Consider the following 24,226-nt stretch of genomic DNA (forward strand, 5'->3'; position numbering starts at 1 on the left):
AACAATGGTTCTCGAGTGTCAGTCACGTCCAGGGTGTAGGCTCGGGGAGAGATAGAGAAGAACCAAAAGAGAATGTACCTAATGAAGAGAAAGGGATAGTAAACGTCAAAGGACATCTACTTCATTTAGGTTTGATTTTGTAACATTCCCTCTTGAAAATGAGCCCCAAACATTCAAGGAAGCTATGTTGTCTACGAACTCAACTTTTTGGAAAGAGGCTGTCAATAGTGAGATTGATTCAATCTCAAGCAACCATACTTGGGAGTTGGTTTATCTTCCTCCAGAAAACAAACCTTTTGGTTCAAAATTGATTTTCAAAAGGAAAATGAAAGATGATGGAACTATTGACAAATACAAAGCAAGACTTATCGTCAAAAGCTTTAGACATAAATAAGGTCTTGATTATTTTGACACATGCTCGCCAATGACTAAGATTACATCAATTCGGATGCTAATTTCCCTAGCTGCAGTATATAGTCTTGAAATACATCAAATGGATGTGAAAACCACATTCTTGAATGGAGAGTTGGAGGAAAATTTTTGCATGGAACATCCCGAGGGCTTCACAGTTTCTGGTAAAGAAAAGAAAGTGTGCAAATTTGTTAAGTCACTCTGTGGACTAAAAACAAGCACCGAAACAACGACATGCAAATTTTGATCAAATCATGTTTGCAAATGAATTTAAGATTAATGAATGTGATAAATATTTTTACATTAAGGACATTCCAAGTCAAGAGGTCATTGTATGCCTATATGTAGATGACATGTTGATAATGAGCAGCACATTGGTAATGTAAAAGCTACTAAGCGTATGGTCGTTCGTAAGTTTGATATGAAGATATAGGAGTTGTCGATTTGATATTGAGAATTAAGATTCATAAAACTCTTCACGGACTAGCATTTTCTCAATCTCATCATATTATAAAGGAACTTGAAAACTTCAATTACTTGAATTTTAAAAGGACAAAGACACCAATTAATGTAAACCTTGATCTTGCTAAGAATAAAGGTGAAAGTCAGTCTCAATTAGATTATGTCAGAATATTGGGAAGTTTGATGTACATCATGAACTGTACACGACCATACATAGTATGCGCTATATGTAAACAAAGTCTATAGACGAGTAATCCCAATCAAAATCATTGATTGACAATGAAAAGAGTTTTGGGTTACTTAGATGATACTCAAAACTATGCTTTGTAGTAAATAAATATCCAATGGTTTTTTAAGGTGTAACGAACGATTTCCGTCGTTATAGAAAAGCCAACAGGAAAAAAAAATTGAGTCGAAAAACTTTTTTGTAGTAACTTGAAATTTTACAACCTACTCCAAATTTAGACGAAATCAAAGTCAGTGAGGTCTAGGGATATATGATAACAAATGAGAGATCTAATTATGAATTTGATTACATGAGTACATAGCTAAGATGTTAAGGAACCCGAAATCAATTTTAACGTGAGAGGGTAGTTACTGAGTGTCATGGGATGAAGGTGTGTTGTGAAATGGGGGTTTGAAAATTCTTTGTTTAGCTCTCAGTTTCGTACAAGCTGCTACGGCTAGATTTTGTGCCGCTGTGGCGGGGTGAGTACCGTTGTAGCAGGACAGACGCGATTTAAGTCAAAAATAAACCTCAAAATCGTTTTATTCTACACTTTCGACTTTGAGAGCTAGGAGACGACCCCAAGCGAGTTCTTGACCATTTTTTAACTATTTTTAAGGCTAAAGTTAAGATTTTAACTCCTCGAATCCATTTTTTGATCCGTAGAATGTAAACTAGTGGGTAATTATCAATGGGGGAGGGTTTTGATCTTGAAATTATGGTGGGAAAAGCCGAATTTGGACAATGGGATCATGGGTTTGATCTAGGGTTGATAGTGTTAACTTTAATCTGGGTAATTTGACGTTGTTTATTGATTCCGTGTTATATTGATTGTTTGTAGACCAAGAACAAGCGAAAAGAATTCGGAAAGGGAAGAATCAAGTTTCTTAGGGGATTCAAGTTTTGTTCGAGGTAGGTGATGGTTGTGATTTCATGTTGTGTGATATATGTTTGTTCTTACTTCATTATGATGCATGTATGTATGCGAATGTTGCATTATTGATCACACAAATCGTAAATGAGGATAGTTGAATGATTGAATGCCATGAATCATGACTTGATTGTATGATTATGAGAATATGCTTGTGATTATGGCTTGTTGAATGGATCGGGTGTTGCGTTCCGACACACTAATTGGGATCGATTGCCACGTATCGTCATAAATATTGGAACGGGTGTCACGATCCGACACGCTAACTTGGAATGGGTACACGTACTGGTACACTAATAGTTTGGGTGTGGGTTCCGTGAGAGGACCATTGACTTGACATAACTGTATATCTTGAGAATTGTGAAATTGTACGTTGTTCGTAAATGATATTGATATTGTATATGTTCGGTGTATACATGTTATTATATTGTTGTAATGGCTTATGTATGTTGCACTTAGTGGGATAGTCACGTGATCCTACCAGTGCACTGTGGTTTTGTACTGATACTGCACTTTCTCTTTCTTTGTTGAATACAGGGCATCTTCAGGTGGCTATTGACAGACCTAGCTTAGAAGATTAGTGATCGACTCGAATTCAAGGGTGAACCAGTTATTTTGGGCTGCCATGAGTTCTCTTTTCGTCTATGTCCACATTTCAGCTTAAATTAGTACTTAGGATTTCTTATGTTTAATTGGGTTGTACCCATTTTCGTAGACTTGTTGAACTTTAGATGTTTTGGTACATTGACTTTCAGGTTCTAGGTGTTATTCCGCATTGTTTTGGTTGTTAGACTTTTGTTTGGAGTTTATGGGAACTCCCTATTTCTTTTCCTTAGCATTTAAACATGCTTATGTATCTTTAAATGCCTTAGTTTTTTATTAAGTTGCGTAGTTCTTGGTTAGTTGATTAGTATTAATGGTTCTCCCCTAGAGGGTTAGTGTGGGTGCCACTCACGACGGTTTGGGTCGTGACAAAAGGATATAGTGATGCAAATTGGATTACTGGTCAATTGAAACTAAATCCATGTGTGGATATGTTTTCACTATTGGTGGAGGAGCATTATCTTGGAAATCATCCAAAAAAACATGTATAGCTCGCTCTACAATGGAGTATGAATTCATAGCCTTAGACAAGGTAGAAGAAGAAGTTGAATAGCTCCAAAATTTCTTAGAGGATATTTCATTTTGGCCCAAACCAATGGCCCATATTTGCATACATTGTGATAGTCAAGATGCAATTGGAAGGGGTGGAAGCATTATGTATAACAACAAGTCTCGTCACATACGACGAAGACACAACTTTGTTAGACAACTACTCTCTAGTAGAATTATCACAATTGACTATGTAAAGTCAAATGATACTGCGTTAGATCCACTAACAAAAGGCATAACTAGAGAGGGAGTTGAGAGATCATTGACGGGAATGGGACTATGGTGGAGGACAAGTCATCGTGGCGGTAACGCTACCTAGAAAACTGGAGATCCCAAGATCTAGGTTCAAGAAGATCAAACAAAGTCATAGATAACGGTTCAACATTATCAAAAATTATTTTATTATCCATTCTTATGATGAGACAATGTTCAGTAACTAGGATAAAGGCATTAGGACTTTTTAATGGTTTCTAAGTTTGATACAAGGTATATCATTTATGGTATCTATAGGATAACATATTTAGAAATCACATAAGTAAATGTGAAGTGTAAGCCGCTTCAAGGAGAATCTGATAAGGCTAGTTCTCTAAGAACTTATAAACCAAGACGTGTTCATGGCTGAACTGAACAAAATAATGAGAACCAAAAACAATTCAAGGGTTGATTCTATGACTTATTTTGTCTAGGTATACACCAAAGCTCAACGGTTCAAAGATATCAAATCTACTGATTGACCGAGTATGTCCAATATTTGTTCACTATGGAAAGTTCAATGGGAAACCTACTTATCCAGTTGCAATTGATCCTTACTTATGAGACACACAAGTTTTTCATACATATGTTTTAACAATATTCATTCCCCGTTCATGTGGGGGATTATTGGGTTTAAGCAGGGTGTGAATGAAAAATAAGAATGAATGAGAAATGTGGAGAAACCAATTTGGAGGGAAAATGAAAAGTCATTTATCCCATATTTGTAGAAGAAGGGAAAAGTCATTTCTCACATGTCTTGTCAAAATAAGTGCATTCACACTCTTGTCTAAACATGTGCGTTCACACTTGTTGTTCTTACTTGCTGCAGTTGGCTATAAATTTAGAGATTTTTCTCATTTTTCAAACACTGAAAATTTTCTCTCAGAAGCATACATTTTCTTACAAATAAATTTGTTGATCGACTGAGTCTATGTGTGTGCTCTCGTTGCTAATTTTTTAGTTCACTGAAATTGTTGAAATTTGAGGTATCGCTACTTCTTTAATAGTTAATCTGTTTTATTTTGAAAGGAATTAATCTTCAACCTCGGATACTTGAGGAGATTAAATTTCTTAAGGACGCACAGTAAATTCTGTGAAATCAGATTGTTTATATTGTCTTTCAATTTCATCTTTTTTTCTGTTTCTATTTCACTAACCATGATTCAAAAATAGCCATTGTTGAGGCAGTCTTTACCAAAAAATCGGCGTCGAGGAGTAGTTTGGCCGGAAGACCCGTCGAAACTACAACTAGAGTAAAAATTTATCTTCCTTTAAGTCTAAATATTTTCCAGACTTCCATTTTTTCTCTCTTCTAAACCTGTTCATGTATGTGCTATTTAAATCTTGTTTTCTCTTCTTCTTCTTTTTTTCTCTTGTAAATCTTTTGTATTAGAAGAGAAAAATAAAGAAACAAGTAAATGATCTAAAGATGATGGAGAAAGATTAAAAAAAAGGTGAGGTAGAGAGAAGGGTAGGGGGGGAGGGGGATTTTTTTTTCTCTTTTCTTTTAATTATTGTATTTTCTTTTTAATTTTAATACTTTTTTAATTAAAATTTGTCTTCATTTGCTTTTAAATGCGTGGTGCGTGTCATCCGATTCAGTGAACATATGATGATACGTAATGGGAATTGGGACATATGAAACATTTTTATTAATATTAAAATGTTACACTTAAAGTAACCTAAGGAACAAGTAGTTAATTTCGGAGCTCCAGGAATTTTCCAAATGGAGTGACGATGGCAATGGAAGTGAAGTGGGCTTACCTGTGGGAATTGAAAGCATCATCGCAAAGCCCTTCTTGGCAGAGTTCACTATGGGTTTATTCTGCTCCAAAAGTCCATGGAGCAACTAATTCAAACTGCATTGTTTACCTTGAACTGTCCATTGAAAGCTGCCAACTGCCCAACCATTTGGACAAAAATGAAGTTGACGAGAAAGATCGTTCTGACTATGGTTTCAAAGAAATAATTGGGGAAAAGAATAAAAAGATGTTTATCATTCAAGGTTGGGGGCGCCACAACTATTAATCTTGAAAGATCGAGCAATTGGTGGATTCTTAACTCATTGTGGTTGGAACTCTGTACTTGAATCTCTAGCAGTAGATGTTCCATTGATCACATGGCCCCTGTTTTCACAAAACTACAAACTTTTCGAGATCAAGCAATGTGAATTCCTCTTGAAATTTATGTTTTAATATCAATGTGTGTGTTTTTAATTTTCTGCTCTGCAGCCTCATTTGTCATTAGAATTTGTGATCCTTCGTTTGAGCCAGCCTCTATACAATCCATTTTGTGGTATAAACACCAACAAACGCAGAAGGAGGTGAATTGTGTTATGTCAGATTTTCACTTAAAGTGATGAATCAAATTATGATCTAAACAAATAAAAGGGGAGGCAAAATAAACAAAATAAAAAAGAGAGAATTTTCTTTCATTGAATAATTCGATGGAAGGCCTTATTATTGAAGAGAGATAAACATAGTAGGTCTGTCTAAATACTAGAGAATTACATAATAATAATAATAATAATAGTAATGTTTTAAGAAACCTTTAAGAAAGAAACGACATCAATGACAACAGTGACCACGACAAAGACGAAGAAGGATGATACGAGGAGTTGGCCAAGCACACCTGCGTAGTTCATAGTAATAAAGACATGATTAGCTCCAACAATGAAGCCTACCAGGTTCAACAGGGAAAATGCTATCAATGGTACAGCAAGTATCCCTATTCCTTGGAAATCAAATTTCCCCTTCTCGTATTTCTTGAGCTTTTCCTTGTCAATTGCCTTGTCTGACAAATACAATTTCTCTCCTTCTGTTCCGATTATCTTGTCTAATATAGCTTTCAATCCTCCTAACCATATTGCACTAACTCCCATCATCATCAGTGCCCTGTATTCCATCCACCACGATTTAAATGATCCCCCTTCTGGAATTGACTCCGACATATTCTCCAAAATTGTCGATATGAAAGCAATCACATACACTGCAAACCATGGATCATGTACCTCCGGATAGACTTGGAAGCCAAACAAAAGACCAATAGAAGGAATACTAGCATATAGAACCATTCCCCAAGAATAAAGAGTGAAATATATCAAATAGGCATAGCACATGCATTGGAGAGTTTTCATCCTGCTACTCAAGCCATAAGTGATGGGATTGAGATGTGATAAACCAGCTTGTGTAAGTGCAGCAACCCATTTTATGAGCTGTGAGGAGAAACCTTGCATATCAACTGGGGCACAACCCAAGAAAGATGGCCTGTCTGGATACAAATAAGTCGATGTCCACCCTTTGCAGTGTAATAGATAACCAGTAAAAGTGCTCTCCAAATGACAATCGTATGAATAACCAATCTGCGTAACAAATATTAAGTCACAGTCAATCCAAACAGACTCTTAAACAACAACAAACAAATAAATAAATAAATATGACTTGCCTCTTGACCCCAATGTGTGCCATCCTCATATGCACAAGTAGCTAAGGTCTTAGCTTCCTCTACGATATCTTCTGATATGACTTTCTCTGCCTTAACATAACCATTTTTCTCCTCTAGTGAAGCAAGGAACTTTTTACTCCTCCCAAAATGCTTTTCCGGTGAACTAAGATACTCCTCTGTCACCATCACCCAACAAAACCATAAACATTTTGACAATTTTTAAAAAAAAATTACAAATAACTAACCAAATATTTCTTTTGTTTTACTAAATTAATGTGTTCTGAAAATCTTAATTTGACTATTGGTTATTTAATCATAAGGGTAATTTTGGAAGAAAAATATAGTTTCCTCTAAATTTTTTAAAATGGACTAGTAAAAAAGTCGGATCTATTTTTACAAAAAAAAAAATCAAATAAAAATGAAAAGAACGGAGACAAACTCTACTTTTACTTGTTCAATGTACTAAATATAGATATCCGATTTTTTTTGGATTCGGCTTCCCTTTATTACCTCTTTCCTCCATTTCGCCAAGTGCACGTCTAGATGAGAAACATGTGTCTTATTTAAAATTTAAAGGTCAAGATTATATTATATTAACAAATATTATAACCATGGTTATATCAACTAATTTTAGAAGACAACTCCCTAAATTTAGAAAGAATTATAATATATTCCAAACAAAATTTGATATTTATTAATATCATTAATTTCATCTTATATTTTTACAATTTGATATTTATTAATATCATTAATTTCATCTTATATTTTTACATTTGAATATAAAAATATAAGATGAAATTAATGATATTAATAAATATCAAATTTTGTATGGAATATATGATAAAGCACGATAATGTTGGTCATATCATTTCCCACCCACAGGTAAAAAATTCAATTCTTACTAGAATCTGCCCAACAAATTAAAAGAAAAAAGAATAGAAAAGAGTGTAAAGAAAAACTGCAAATGTGTCCGAGTAATTAAAATTCTTCTTTGTAATTTATATCCTGAGAGGAAAATAAATACGGAAATAGCAAAAACTGATTTTCAAAAGCTATTAATTATTATGATTAGAAGTTCTTTATATTTTTACATTTAAACATAAAAATATAAGATGAAACTAATGATATTAATAAATATCAAATTTTGTATGGAATATATTGTAATTCTTATCATATTTGGAAAATAGTTTTCTAAAATTAGTTGACTTAACTATGGTTGTAACATTTGTTAATACAATAAAATCTTGACCTTTAAACTTTAAATAAGACACATGTTTTTCATCTAGACGTGCATTTGACGAAATGGAGGAAAGGGGTAATGGAGGGGAGCCGGATCCATTTTTTCTTTGTTCAATTTAGAATACCAAGAAATAATCTACTTCCTCTGTTGAAACAACATTTATCCAAAATTAAATTTGCACACTTTTTAAGAAACTATAAATAAAAGAGTAATTTTACTATAAAAACTCTTATACTAATAAATATAATATCTTGAAAAATCTAATAGAGAAATAATTAAAATTAATGATAAAGATAAATTAAGAACTAAGTATAAAATTATCCATTGATTTTAGACAAATATTATTGGACATCCAAAATAATATTATGGACAACTATTATCAAACACAGATAGAGTAAATTTCTAACATACCCTTTACTCCTGGACTCGTGTATAACGCCTTCCTCTTCAGAAAATAACCAGTTCCTGATAACACTGGGCCTTGGATACCATCCATTCCATGCCATATTGTCTAAAAATTAATAAGTAAATTAGCATAATCAACCTTAATTTAAAATAATTTCAGTACTAAATTAAATTTAAATTAAGTAAGAAAAAACCTTGTAAGCCTGTCTAATTTTGACATCATAAATATCGGACTTGCTGACATTGTAAAAGACTTGAGGGAACTGAACATAAGCTAAATCAGATGATAGCTTTGGATCAAGATGAAAACACATTGCCTTCCTAGCTGATATTGGATCATGACAGAAGAAATCACAATCTAACACCAGTATATAGGGGGCATTACTCATTATTCCAGAAACTCGAAGCTGCAAATACAAAATTTTAATAATGTTAGAAAATTGTGTTATACAGCTAGGAGACACACGAATTTAAATATTTAATTAATTCATACAAGAGCATTTGCAGATCCACCCTTGAAGTGATGAAGACGGTTGAATCTTCTTTCACGGGATACATAAACTAGCAAGGGCATTTTCGTTAAATCATCGGCACTCTTTTCGCTCTCCGTTTTTCTGTCGTTTATTACCTGCCAAAATCTTTCATCAGAAACGAAGACAAAAATAAAAAAAATAGAGTATATACAGATCTTTATCTGAAAAATGCATTTTCATTTATGGTTCAGAATATACCTTAATAAACGAGGCTCTATCAGGCACTACGTTACCATTGATTTTTCCAGATTCACCAGCACGTTCCACATTCTGCTGGAACTCTTCATATTTCAACTGCAAATTTTTTTATTTTTTTTACCGTTAGTTCATCAGCAAAAAAATGTATCTATTGCTAATTAATGAATAAGATACTTGACTTCTATTACAAAACATACTTTAAGTTCTTTCATTTCAGCATCAAAATCATCATTCTTAAGAACACGTTCATCATCTCCTAAAGGAGAAAAAAACGCTTTAGGGCATCTGGTTTTAATTCCATACTTCCTACAGAAAGGTAGCCACTGCTTTGCAAACACACATGCTTCTTCCATGGCGTACAATGACAAAGGACATCCTCCATCATCAGCCAGATACACAGCCAATTTATCCGTAGGATAATCAAGAGCCATTGCGGATATCACAGTGTTCATGACATCCACAATTGGCTCTTTCTTAGGATTGGCAGTGAATACCATTACGTCAATTGGTGGTAGATCGGAATCTTTGCAAGTTATGTTTTCAGGGAAAACATCTCTTTCAACAGGGCGCCAACGAGTTCCTTGTCCGAAGAACCACTTGAGAATGAAACTAAATTCACCAAAAGTGATGAGTACCCAAGCAAGGGCTTGTAAACTCAGAATGTTTTCGAATTTAAACAAATTAGATACACGGTAGTATATTAATGCAACCATGATTATAGAATGGATGAACATGTGGAGTCGGTATATGGTGGTGATAGGTTGTGGAACAGTGCTTTTGTTGAGCTCCATGGTTTTTTTCATGGTGGTTTCTCTTCACTACTCCCTCTCCACTCTTTTACTCTTTCAACACACCTATATATTGCTTCAATAGTTTTGGTTGTAAGAGAAAATGACCAAAATGATCCTTATTGAATAATGTTTTATTTTGGTCCTTAATATGTTTTAATTGATTGGAAGAATCCTTAATGTATAACAAAATACCATTACTATTTACAATCACTTATGTTTTCGCCAAGTAAATACTTATTTATTTTTTATGTGGTATTGTTTGATTTGACATGATATTTAAATAAATAAATAAAATTTATGATTTAAAATAATTTTTAATTTTTTGTGTGATGGTAAATTATTTAATTAAGAGTAAAAACAGAATTTTAATGTTAAATTGTACATTTCTAATTAAAGTAATAATGATATTCTTTTTGGGACAAACTATAATAAAAAAATGGTGTCATGTAAAATGGAGTAGAGGGAGTATGAGTTTAGGGGTTGTTTGGTAGTTGGATAAAAATTATTTTATTCATTTATTAATATTTTTTATAAACTATACAATGTTTGGTAGGTAAAGAGGAAATGAATCATGCATATATAAAATTAATATGACATTTGGTTGATAATTTAAAAACCCGCATAATTAATACATATATAAGTTATGAGAAATATATGTATTATTTTTTACATGATACAAGATGAAATAATTAATACATGTATAACCACATGAATAATTAATCTCTACATAACTAATATCTACCTAAAATAATATATAGATTCACTAATAACTAATCCTTACATTACTTGCATAATTCTAACCAGCTACCAAACGATCCCTAAGTCTATTAATCCATGTATATATCTCAATTTAATGTTATTTTTTGGATTTCTAGATTTAATTTTTATTTTTTTAATCTTTGATTGTAATTTCTTCATACTTCTTTAAAATATTTTGAATTGTTAATTATTATGCTTTATAATATTTTTACAGCATTTTCAAATATATACATTTTAATTTTAAAAACTTGAATATTTCATGTCCAAACTTGAATTTTTAAAAATTTTCCAAACATTAGAACTTGGCCTAAACACTAGTTTTTTTCTAGTATTTGAAATTTTGGAATACGTAATAAATATATTTATCAAGTTATATGACCTAACACCACTTTTTAAGTTTTTCCCAAATTTTTTTAGGACTAAACGGACCTTAAACTATTTGATATTCAAAATTTGCGCTAGGTCCTAGTTCCTTCTATGCCACACTGAGACTTGAGAATATATTTGAAGGATAAAATGACATGGTGTGACTACTAAAAATAAATATGACAACATTTGGCCATAATTTTTAGGGATAAGAGTCTGAAAAATACCTCAACTTTGGTCAAATTTGTTATTGCGATACTAAACTTTCATGAGGACCTATTACCTCTCTAGACTATTTAATACCGTATTTTAAACATATATATTTGCCCATGTGGACATAAAAAATAATATAAAATTATAAATAGTAATGTGTCTACGTGGGCGCATATATACCTTTAAAATACACTATTAAATAGTTCAGGGGGTAAAAAATACACTATTAAATAGTTTAGGGAGGTAATAGGTCTTCATGAAAGTTTAGTATCGCAACAGCAAATTCGACCAAAGTTGAGGTATTTTTCAGACTCATATCCCTAAAAATTATGGCCAAATGTTGTCATATTTATTTTTAGCAGTCACACCATGTCATTTTGTGAGTTTGAAAGGCTAAGTTGTTAAGAAAGTGATTTTCGATGTCTTTTGAAGTTTCGAATGTCGAAATGAAATTTGATTGATTCCATCAGTCTCGGAATGTGGAATCTGATCTGCGAGAGTTGTTGGTTTCTAATTCCAAGTCTTTTTGAGGATGTTGTGAAATTGTAGAATTTTAGTCTTTGGGTAGATTTTGGTCAACATTCGGAGTTCCGTTGGATTCGGAGGATGACATTAGGCCTAGGAGAGGTCTTGGTTGATTATTGAGAGGTCCCGAGCTTGTTTTAGTCTTTTTAGGTGTTTAGTTATTTTCTTGTGATTTTCATGAATGTAGGATCAAGGAGACCTCGTATTTGTGTTTTGACGCTTTCATTGAGTCTAGAACGTCGAGTATAATTGATTTGCATATGTGGTTTGTGTGCACGGGGTTCCAAACAATTTTGAGAGTCCTTTTGAGGTTTAGAGTGTTAGCTAATTTTCTGATGTCTGAATTCTGGTGCGCTCTGCTTTTGCGAGAGATGGCTCACTTTTGCAAGGCTAGCTTCAATGAGGTTCGGGTTGCTTTTGTGAAGGGTCAACCCTGTTGAGTCTCGCATTTGCAAAGAAACCATCATTTCAGCGACCTTCGCTTAAGCGAAGGTTTGGTGGCAGAAGCGAGCCCGCGTTTTTAGTGGGGTTCGCTTTTGCGACATCAGAGAGGTTTTTGGCCTACCATTTTGGGTTTTAAGTCTCATTTCACTATTTTTGAGTTTTGGGAGTTTTGGTGTGGCGATTTGAACCAGATTTTCAAGGAAAATCTTTTAGGTAACGATTCTTAACTCTAAATCTTCAATTACCCATTGTTATTTATGGATTTATGTGTTCAAATCAAGCTTTTGAAATGAGAAATTTGGGGTTATCTTGAAGAACCCAAGATATTAATAAAATGGTGATTTTGAAGTGATTTTATTCCAATTTTTCAAAATAATTTTCGCTAATGAGTCTTAAAGCCTAGAGTAATATTTTCAAGTATTTTTTTCCGGATTCAAACCTCCATTTTGATATTATGTTTGACCCATTTCTCTACATAATTGATGTGGGAATTGTTGTTTCCAATGAGTGATTGTAAATAGTTGATTATTACAGATTGTGTGGCTTTGGAAGTGATTTGGAAGGGGAAGACTCAACTCTTGGAGTGATTGTTGATTGATTTAAGGAAAGTGTCTTCCTAAACCTCGTATTCTAGTAGAATTTGTGTACTTCCTTCATTGATTGTGTATTAGGAGTGGGGATAAGGTGAAGGACTTAAATTGTCCGCTTGTTATATCTAAATGAATGAAAAGGAGGTTGAGATTAAAAAGGCTATGTGATGAACGTGATGATGTGAATTGTCTTATTGTAACCCTTATTGATTGATTGATGAAATACTCGAAAGCATGAATGTGGAGTTGAATTGTGTGAATTGTTGTCTATTATGTGTGGTGTGATATTGCTTGTATGCATTGATTGTCAACACCGTGATGCAACATGTGGTGATTTATAATGTCGAGGTCTTTGCTGACGAATGTTATGATGTCGAGATTGATTATTGTGACTTGATGCATTTGATGCTTACGCGTGACTTGATTTTATTTTTTTCGGCAACTAATGTGAATATTACTATTAATAAAAAAAAGTCACTTACAAGCTAAAGAGAACCATTCTGCTAAGGGACAAACGAGTAAGGGTCTCAAACTAAAACAAAATGCGTAACTTTATTGCTAATTGTGATTTATGTACTTGTTGCATGTGACTGAGCTACTTGACTTTGAGGATGACTGACTTGATTATGGAAAAAGTCTTCTTGAGTTGGATTGATTTTGGGTTGATTATAAATGACTAAGTCCATCCTTATTTATATTTGTGTAAGGATGGTTTTGGATGCTATTCTAGATACATACAAGAACAATCTTGTTAATTTTATTTTTTAACTATCTAAAAAGAATCTAGAACCTCTAGACATATCTTATGATAAACCTTTAAGATACTACAATATGTCATTTTAGAAGCTTTCCTAAAAAGAAAAAGATTTTTTGAAGTTCCAAAAAAAATAATCAACTTTACTATTTCACACTGCCCCTTAAAGTATTTTTTTTTTTTGAAAATTGCCCCATGCTTTTAGAGCTTAAAATTCATTGTTCTTAGTTTTTAGAATTGAATTATAGTTTAAAATAGATTATTGTGGAACGAATAAGATTTTCTACAAATGTTGGATTAATTAAAGGTGTTGTTGTAACCACCTTGAACTTTGGTTAGTTTTAAGTTTTTGGTCAACTTCAAACGATCATAACTTTCAGTACGGGACGATTTAAGTAGCCCATGAGATATCAAATCGAAGGTCGTTAAGTCCTCTTTCCAATGCTGCTCAGCTTCCTGAATTTTGAGTTTGGATGAGTGTGATATGCATGTTTCAGTGCAGCCTATCTAATTAAAGAAATTCATCCATTTTAAGGAGGAGTATTATGGTCTTTTCCTTACCCTCACTAGGTCTACACATTTTTTCACTCTTTTAGGGGTCTAAACTGATTGAAATTAGTTTTAGTCATTCCAAAAGAACGTAGGGTTTCTTAGAGAAGTTCAAGAGGAAAAAAAGAAGAACATTTCAAGAAGTTATTCCAAGCTTTGAGGATTACGAGGTATGTAAGCTTTCATACAGATGGGTTTGTTCACCCTCATACCAATCATGAGTTTCCATTATGAATTCTTCCAGGAGATTGTGTGTATTGAGATTCTTGATGAAGTTCTTGAGGTTTTTTGCTTCATTCTTTTAAAATGGAGTTTTGTTCAGTTCTTGAGGTGAGGGTGTAACACCCCGAAATACTAACCAAGAGTTGCATGTCGATTTACCGTTGCTTAATTACTACAATATGTTTTATTCTCATTTTGAAAACTTGAAATTTTGTCATATTTGCAAACTTGCTTAATATAAATTGAGACAGTCATTTAAGGGATTGTATTGGGGTATTTACGTAATATTCTAATTAGAATTATGTTTAACTTGAAAGGGAGGTGAGGGTTATACATATAGGTATATATGTATGCATTTTGGGCAGCCAACCTTTTTCTTGGGCAGCCACCTTTTGGAGACAGTTGTTCATGTGATAAACATCACTCTTGAGACTATATTTTGACACCTCCTCTAGTGAAATTTGTTTTCTCTGAAGTCTAAGAACCTTAGAACATTATCTAACCATTTTTTGTTCAAATCACAAGAGAAAAACTAGGTCCTTTTGGCTGAAATTTGAGACACGCCCTTCTCTTTGGTTGTATATACTCGTGAACAAGTTGAGGACCTTGATACGTTGGTTGGTCTGCGATTTGAACTCTTGAAGTTTGTGTATAAACGTGTACTTGTACTCTTTTACCTGCTAGTATATCTGAAAGTTTATCTTGGTACCTTAGTTACCCCTTGTCACTTTGCATTGTCGTGCTGGTATCCTTTAAGACATTAAAGACGCTTGTGTAAATCACCCACTTGTACGGATTGTTTGATCACTTGGTACTCTTGTTGGGACCTTGTCCTTCTTGTGGCTATGACTTTGTCACTATTGGCATGCCTCTTGATTCGGATCATTTACCATCTTGACCCTGGATTTTTAGTCCGTCTTAAGAATGGAAGTTGTCCATTTTAAGTACGAACTAGAAAGTCATTTTTAATATGCTTCTTGGTTCTCTTGATTATTGGGCTTTGACCCTTCTTGATACAGGGTGTCGACCTTTTTTGATACATGTTTGTGCTTGGTGTGACGACAGTTGAATCTCTTGGAAAATGATGTTATGAGCGTTCTTGACATTTGGATCTCTAAATATCAAACGTGATACTCTTTATATATTGTTTACTTGATTTATTTGTTATGTTTCAATTGTGCTGCCTATGACGTGAGAAAGGTAGCTTTGTGAATCTGAGGGCACAGAACCTATAGTTTTTACACCACTAAGCTATATGCTTAGTGATAGTTGCTTCTATCGTAGGGAATGATCGAGAGGGGGCATGAAGTTGGCCATTGGAGATGGAGATTTTGAGAGCCTTAAGGAAGATCACATTTGCATATAGGCATCTATATTTTGTATAAACCTTGGGACTTGTACATGATCTATGTGTTGTACATTTACATGAGCTTTGAAGGCTAATTTGATCATATCACTATGGGTTGTAATATAAGTGTAACTATATGTTTTGTTCTTTTTGGGGGTGTTTAAACCCAAGTCTTGTAATATACTAAATTTACTATTGGTTTGGATGTTTGTGTGAAGCATGAACCGACTAAATTTGATACTCGAAAGTTCTTAATATTCTTTTTATATCATTTTTAAGTGTGAGGATAATATATGCATGAAAATCTCGGAAGTTTTTTACTTAGATTATTTTGGAAGGGTTTGTCCGCCATAAGTTAAAATTCTGTGCAATATCAATTTGACATCAAATAAATGTTTAAATGGGCAGGATGCACATCCTTAACTATACCTTTTTTTTTCTTTATAAACCTAATCCTTCTACTAAATTATAATCAATATGGCCATAGTTAATCATTTTTAAATGTCGCAAGTATTTAATTAGATTTCTTGTTTATGTGGTAGTATCCTTTCGAAAGGGTCGCTACAGAGGGTCTTGCGAATAAGTGTTATTTTTAGTGGGTTTTGTGTGAATTTTGTTGTAATTGTGTTGGGTTTATGATTCCAAAAGAGTTTTAGGGAAATCATTCTATTCTAGATTAGTTAGGCAATAAATTGGAGTAAGAAAATTTGTCAAATTTCTCGGCAGAGGCATAGGGCAGTGCGCCCTCACTGCGCCAGGACTACTGCCCAATAGTTTGGGGCCTGGCGCGACGCGCCAGCAGTGCGCCCCAAACACTGGTCAGTAGTTTTGGGGTTGGCGCAAGCACTTTGTGCACAAGGGTCGTCAGGTCCCCTACCTTTTCGTCCTTCTTTCTGGTGTGTTTCCTCGAATCGTACCTATGTTCTCTTCTTGATATCTTAATCCTTGAGAGATCATGCATATCCTAGTCACATCTCTTAATTCACATTTTTAAATTAAAGTGAAGGTAAGAGGAAAGTTCAAGGAGTTATTTTGACTTATTTTGAGAAGTCTTTTATAATCTTTTAAAACTTGATTTAAGACTTGAGTACTTGAGTATGAAAATGAGGAAAGTTGAGTTTCATGTTTCAAAATGAATATAAGGGAACTAAATATTCCCAAATGTAAATACTTTTACATTTAAAACAATATGAGAACCTTGATTTCTAAACGAGTTCATGAGGAGTGTTTGAGCTTTATCTCTTTTAAGAGAACTTTTTGAGTAATAATATCAAGTTGAGGATGAGTTATGTTTTTAAACATATGAACATGAGTTATATATATTATTGAGAGTAGTATTGAGCACCGATATGGGGATGAGTTCAGACAACTCAAAATCCTCATAAATTATGTATGCCAACATGGGTAAAAGGGTCATACTTTTTATATGATTCCTTATCGCGTTTAAGCATAGCTTAGTTTATCCACTTAGTTGAGGATGTTCTATACTCCAGTAAGGTATAGGACAGTTTTGGCAGCGTGGGCGAGACATTGTATCATCACATAGCTCATAGCGATTGTTGTCGGTTAGATAATCTCCCAAATAAAAGTAAATAGTTTATTATTGTATTTTTATATACATTGAGTTATTATTTACTGTTTTAAAAGCTTTATACATCTTGCATTTTTTATTGTTGCATTCATAGTGAGTTGAGTTGAGATGAGTCGAGGTGAGTATGTTCTCTTTCTATCAGTTCAGCTATGTATCTCCATGTTTAGTGTTCCCCTTACATGCTCGTACATTCAATGTACTGACGCCATTTGGTCTGCATCATGAAATGATGCAGATACATGTATTCAAGATCATCAATCGGTGCTTCGTTGATCCCATCGCATTTCAGCTAGCTTTGGTGATCCTATTTGCTTTTCGGAGGGCTTCACATTATGGATTTTGTTTTGTTAGGATGTCGTGGGTAATGTCTCGACTTCCATCATTGTACTTAGAGGCTTCATAGACAGTAGTAGTTGAGGAGTATTTTTTCCCATTTTCCTTGTGATGTTTTATAGACATTGAGTTGATTACTAATGTTTATTTGAGTATTTCAAATTAGCTTTGAGTTAAACTATTTTCATTAATGATGTCTTTATGAGTTTAGTTTACAATTGAGGTTCTTATATTTTTTAGTAAGTCTTCCGTTGAGTAATGAGCCATGCCAAGAGTTTTCTTGGGGCCAACAATAGTTCTCGAGTGTCAGCCACGTCCAGGGTATAGGCTCGGGGCGTGACAAACTTGGTATCAGAGCACGGAGTTCAAGAATCCTAGGGTGTCTATGAAGCTGTGTATGTAGAGTCTGGGTTATCGCTGTGAAGCGCGCCACATCTATAATTAGGAGGCTACAACATTTAGGACATATTTCACTTCTTTTTTACTCTTTTTCGTGCGATAGAATTCAATTCTATAAAAGTTTCCTTCTAATTCATGTTTGCACGTATATTTCCAGATCATTCCTCCATGAAGAGTTATTTGAGGTCGTCATGCTAGGAAAAATGTTGATCCCCAAGATCAAGGGGTACCCTATGCACTAAAAGTGCAAACCCCTCAAAGAGAGGTCACAAATCTTGAGTTTCGGGATGCGATCCAGATGTTGAGTCAAGTTGTTGCCAACCAAGATGGTCAAAAAATAGTTGTTGAACAGGATGTGGCTGATACATTCAGGATCTGTGAGTTCTTGAGAATGAATCCTTCAGAATTCACAGGGTCAAATGTCATTGAGGATCCGGAAAACTTTGTGGAGGAGCTACAAAAGGTTTTTGAGTTTATGCATGTTGTTGATGTTGAGGGAGTGGAGTTAGTTGCATACCAGCTCAAGGGTGTGGTTAGGATTTGGTCCGACCAATGGAAGAAGAGCAGGGCTCAAGGGGCTCCAATTTGAGCTGGATTGTGTTTGAAAGTGTCTTCATGGGGCGTTTCTTTCCCCGTGATTTGAGAGAGGCAAAGGTAAGAAAATTTCTCACTCCTAAGCAGGAGTCCATCAGTGTGCATGAGTACAGACTCAATTTCACTCAATTGTCACGTTATGCTCCAGAGATGGTGACAGATATGAGAAGTAGGTTGAGTCTATTTGTATCTAGGTTGTCTTGCTTGTCAAGTAAGGAGGTCAAGACTGCTATGTTGATAGGGGACATGGACATAGCAAGGGTCATGATCCATGTGCAACAAGTTGATGAAGACAACCTGAAAGATAGGGAAGAGTTCCATAACAAGAAGGCTAAGACAGCAGGTGATAAGTCCATATAGTAGAAGGCTAGAAATGTGAACCGGCCATCTCTTCACCAAAGGCCAACTGGACCTGCACCGTCATCAGCTAGTGCACCTGCACCAAATAATAGAGGTGATTTCAGGAATCAGAATTCGTCGAACTTCAGAGCTCGACCTACTCAGTCTGAGGGTAGTATGGCACAAGGGGCCAATTGGACTTCTACATGTGCTAAGTGTGGTAGAAACCACCCAGGATGCTCAATACTATTTCCAATAATATATACTATTGATCAAATGTATTAAAACATACTCTTTCTCTAGTTTGAGATAATTGCTCAAACTATCCTCTCAAAGAAGTAACTGCTTTGAAATATCTCTGAAACTCATTGCTCATTTAGAAAACAAGGTTTCTTTTTGCTTAATGTAAAACTACATTCTGGGTTGAGATAATTACTCAAAAAGGGTCTTTTTATGAGGCAACTGCTCTGTACTCAATCTTTTTGGGAAAAAAGTATATTCTTCTTCTTCATGTAAAAATGAAACATTTAGGAAATACTTAGTTCCCTTATTCTCTTTCTCAAACTCATATTTACTTTCTTAAAAATTCCATTTAAATAATCATATTTTGTTAAAAAAATTCTCAATAAGAATTCAATGAATACTCAAGAATAGGGTTCATGCTAAAAATAGACATGAACAATCAACTCAATAATCAGAATACACAATTTACGACAATTCAATAATTAGAAATAGGGATTCAATAATCAGCAACTCAAGAACTCATAACATAATATAAACTCATTTCAAGGATACTCAAATATAAGGATAGAACCCTATATTATTCTTTCACTGATTTGTAAATAGATATAGGGCGTGAGGATGAACTAGTCTCACACTATGATAGTCTTAAATACCTGGAAGACGAAGTTCTTAGCGAAATCGATGAAACTTGAATAACGCTCGAACCCCAACTTTTCTCCTCTTGGAATCTTGATCTAATGATTTAAAGTGTTAATAAACGTAAAAGAACCAATTAACACTTTTTAGGCCCTTAATTAGGTGTAAAACATCATGGATTAGGCTAAGAATAAGGGTTATAATGGCGTAGTATAAGTACCAAATGCATATGGGAAAGACCAAAACGACCCCAGCTTAAAAAATTGACGAGGTGCCTTAAAAGGGAGGTAGGCTCCACGGTCCGGGAAAAACTTCACCGGTCGTATAGCTGTCCATGAAACTTTGTCTGTTGTCTGACAGGACTTCACTAAAACGGGCATAACTTTGTACTCCAAACTCGAAATGAGGCAAACTTGATGGCGTTGGAAAAAAGACTCAAATACCTTTAATTTTATGGGTTATGGAAAAAAGACTCAAACACCCCTAGACGTGACATGGTGAATAGAAACTCGAAAATCCCTAAACAATCCACTTGAAATAAGAATGATGTAACATAAGTACAACAAAAGAGAAAATAGGCAATTAAGTCTCATATCATAAAAAGAATCTAAACATAAGTGTGAAAAACTTAATTGTGTCTGACTTAATGTTTCTAACATCATAAGGGTGGTTGGGACGTAGCCCATACACCACGTACAAGTTTGAAATTAAATACAATAAAAAAAGAGCATAATTGGTCTTGTCCTCGAACCACGAGGACTCGCCAGTACATGTGCTAGTAGAGCAATCCAAGCTAACCACGAGGGGAGAAGGAGCGTCGGACCCTATATTTGAGACTATATAGGAATAAGTATGCATTAGTATGGTGAATGTACAAAGTATGGAGAAATGCATGAAAACTAAATCATGATAGCATGATATGCAAGACCAAGTAAAATGTGATAAAACCTTTTATAAAGAAATCATAAATCATATACTAGGTCAATGCATACTTAAAACCCTTTGAGTAGATTTCGTAAACCCTTGAAGAAAATATAGTTCATTTGTTGAATATTTACCATTAACTGATAATAAGACCATGTGATTTATAACTTGAAATTTGGTATGACCCTCACATCGAAAAGAAGAATCTACTTTTCAAGTTAAAACCTCATCTCATCATTCTTTTCTAAAGTGGATCCACTAACTAGGTCATTTAAGACAATCCTACGGATGCACCTAGTTAAGGGACAAGGAGATTATTTCTAGAGAATCGTCTTTTACTAATGGGAGAGCCTCCATCTCAAAGTCCTCTCGGTGCTAAGTAAATTTCAACGGAAAAGACATAATCATAATCATATCAAAATACTTGGAAAGGCACAATCAAGACTAACAATCCAATCATAAGTCATAATAGAATAGATCCTTTCAAAATCATGATTTCATAAACTTGTTCATAAGACACTTTCTTTCTAAGTATCTAAATCATGATTTCTTTCATATGTGAAACCTTTCATAAATCATTGACACTTTATCTTAAAAGCATCCTTTAGTCATAAATCATTTTTTTTCATTAAGCATGCATAAATCATTTATCAAATTCATGATCATAGTTCACAAGTTCAAAAGCATGATCATAATTCAAGTTCATAAAATAGGCATAGGCCTAGGTTTATATGAAATCAATTGAAAATCATGTAATTAAATCAAATCATGCATAATAAGATTGAATATAAGCAATTGAATCATAATAAATAGGACACGTGAAGAATAGCCTGAAACCCTAGATAATTGGGTGGAATTGAATAAGGGTTTGAGTTTTTTTTGGAACCCAATGGATGAAAGGGATACATTGGTGAACTCCCGCATATCTTGGGTAATCAAAGCCCTAGCAATGGTAGGAGAGAACCTTGAAGCTTGATGAAACCCTATTTTTTTACTTTAGAGCTCTTGAGAGAAAATTGGAGAAGAAGACTTGGGGGTTTTGGAAGAATTTAGTGAATAAGAGAAATTAGGCTTAGTTGTAAGAGTAAAAATGGTTATATGGGTAGTTATAGGACCAAACCAACGTTGTTTAGAGGTTAATTGGGTAGGAAAAGACCAAAACACTCTTATTAAAATCTATTAGACAGGTCTACGGTTTGGACCTATGGTTTGTAAGAGATTCTACGGACCGTACTGGTCAACCGTAGAACCAATTATAGAAACCCAAAGTCCAGCCAATTTCCATGAATCACTCATACGGATCGTCGACCATCCTACAATTTTTGGAGTGGGGGATGTCGCCGCCTGATAGAGGCAGAAGCGGGGGCCACCAAGTAAACATCTTCCGTACACCTCAAGTTTAAGCCCAAAATTTCATTAAGACTGGATCAGTTCTATGGCAACCTACTACTACCCGTAGAATACTCTACAATCCGTCCTGTCAATTCATAGGTCAAACATCAGAGACTTGTCAATTCCAAAACTCAAACCAAGTCATATGACTTCCTTCCTACGGCTCGTAGGACTTCCTACGGCTCGTAGGACTTCCTACGGTTTGTAGGTTGGACTCGTAGACCACAACCTCAATGCCAAAAATGAATTTTTTTTTTCTTTCTAATCTCAACTTTCAATTTCCGAGGTGTTACAAGAGAAATCATAAGTTGAGTGATTTTATTGATACAAACAAAGTTCATGACTTTTCTAGATAATTTTCCATAATTTAGTGGCATTTTAAGTTATTAACTCATGAAATTGGTTGCCTGCTCACCACTTGGGTAATTCAAATTGAAAAATAAAACTAAATCGATTAAATAATTTGATTTTTAATTAATTTGCTTTTACATCTTTAAAAATCGATAATAGTTGATTCGGTTCTGATTTTATTTAAAAGTTGAAGAAATAATTGAACCAATTAACTAAATTATATAGATAATTTTTTATTATATATACTTAATATATTATGTTTAAGAACATTTTTTATGCAAAAAATGCAGAAGTCTAATAAAAGACAATAAGGTCTGATGCATTTTTTATTTGTTCAACAATATCGATAAGTTTATATATTATTCAGTAAGTTTAGGTTGTCTATTACATTGTATTAACTAACAATATTAGAAAGAAGTTAAACATAGTTAGAATTTTGGTATAAGAACAATAAGATTCAAAATGATACGAAGAAAATTTATTTCCTTTTAGATAAATTGTTATCTTTTTTTTTTTGGAAAATGGTCTAAAAAATACTTTAATTTTAGTCGAAATTGTTGTTACGATACCAAACTTTATGAAGGACCTTTTACCCCCCTGCACTATTTAATAGTGTATTTTAAAGGTATATATGTGCTCACGTGGACACGTCATTATTTATAATGATCCAATATTTATGATGTCCACGTGGGCACATATATACCTTTAAAATACACTATTAAATAGTGCAGAGATAAAAGGTCATTTCCAAAGTTTGGTATTGTTACAACAATTTCGATCAATATATTTCAAATCATTTTCCCTTTTTTTTCTTTTATATGATAAATAATTTAACAATTGAATCAAATTGAACCAAAACCAATAATAGTCAAATCGATAAATACATATTATATTTGGTTTGGTTTAATTTTAATAATTTAAAATTGATTAAGTTAATTTAATTTTAATCAATAATCGATTAAACACTCCAACCTAACAACATTTAACTCCCTTATCTAGGAGTGTACAAGTCAAACCGTAAAGTCAAATCAAACCGACGAATCAAATCAAACCGAAAAAAAAAACGATTTGTGGTTTGGTTTGGTTGGTTTGGCGGTTGAAAAAAAAAACCGACCACTCTTTGTTTGGTTTGGTATTAAAAGGAAAAAGGTCAAACCGAACTCAAACCAAACCGACATAATATATATATATTATTTATAGATAAAAAAATATTATTTATAATCTACTTATTAATATATTTTTAGTTAGTTTGGGCTTGTAGGATTTGTAACAATTTTATTTTGTATTAAGATCCGAAGTTACAATTATATTGTTATAGTTTTTCAAATTTGAAGTTAACAATTTACTTTGTAAATATTTTGTTTTGTATTCAGTTTAACTGTATCGTTTAATCTTATTAATTTAACATAGTGAACGTTGATATTTAAAAAACAAATTGTACTCAAGTGAATATTACCGTCTTTACGAAAATTTCTATTAATTTAACATTTCTTAAGTTTAGCTTATCACAAAGGTAAGTGAAAATATATACATTTTATCTCTTTTTCAAACACCATACAGTTATAAAATATCAAAAAAAAACCGAAAGAACCGATTAAAATTGAAACCG

General features: G+C 33.6%; 2 protein-coding genes across 2 annotated transcripts in view; one reads left to right on the forward strand and one right to left on the reverse strand.

Moving 5' to 3' along the window:
* Window positions 1-24,226, forward strand: part of LOC125876254 (zinc transporter 5-like) — a 624,828-nt gene that overhangs the window by 301,346 nt on the left and 299,256 nt on the right. The window lies entirely within an intron of this gene.
* Window positions 5,846-10,100, reverse strand: LOC125876231 (cellulose synthase-like protein G1). The gene is made up of 7 exons (XM_049557358.1): window positions 9,452-10,100; window positions 9,255-9,350; window positions 9,017-9,151; window positions 8,718-8,930; window positions 8,530-8,629; window positions 6,879-7,054; window positions 5,846-6,795 (listed from the first exon to the last, which is right to left on the reverse strand). Exons 1-7 carry the CDS (start codon window positions 10,055-10,057, stop codon window positions 5,974-5,976), a joined length of 2,148 nt encoding a protein of 715 aa, XP_049413315.1. The 5' UTR covers window positions 10,058-10,100; the 3' UTR covers window positions 5,846-5,973.

The sequence above is a fragment of the Solanum stenotomum genome, chromosome 9, assembly GCF_019186545.1.
Source record: "Solanum stenotomum isolate F172 chromosome 9, ASM1918654v1, whole genome shotgun sequence".
NCBI classification, from domain to species: domain Eukaryota; kingdom Viridiplantae; phylum Streptophyta; class Magnoliopsida; order Solanales; family Solanaceae; genus Solanum; species Solanum stenotomum.

Coding starts and splice junctions, on each gene's coding strand:
- LOC125876231 (XM_049557358.1), bottom strand. CDS start 10,057: ATGAAAAAAACCATGGAGCTCAACAAAAGCACTGTTCCACAACCTATC. Junction 9,351..9,451: donor CTGAAATGAAAGAACTTAAA/GTATGTTTTGTA, acceptor AAAAATTTGCAG/TTGAAATATGAAGAGTTCCA. Junction 7,055..8,529: donor CACGAGTCCAGGAGTAAAGG/GTATGTTAGAAA, acceptor TGATGGTGACAG/AGGAGTATCTTAGTTCACCG.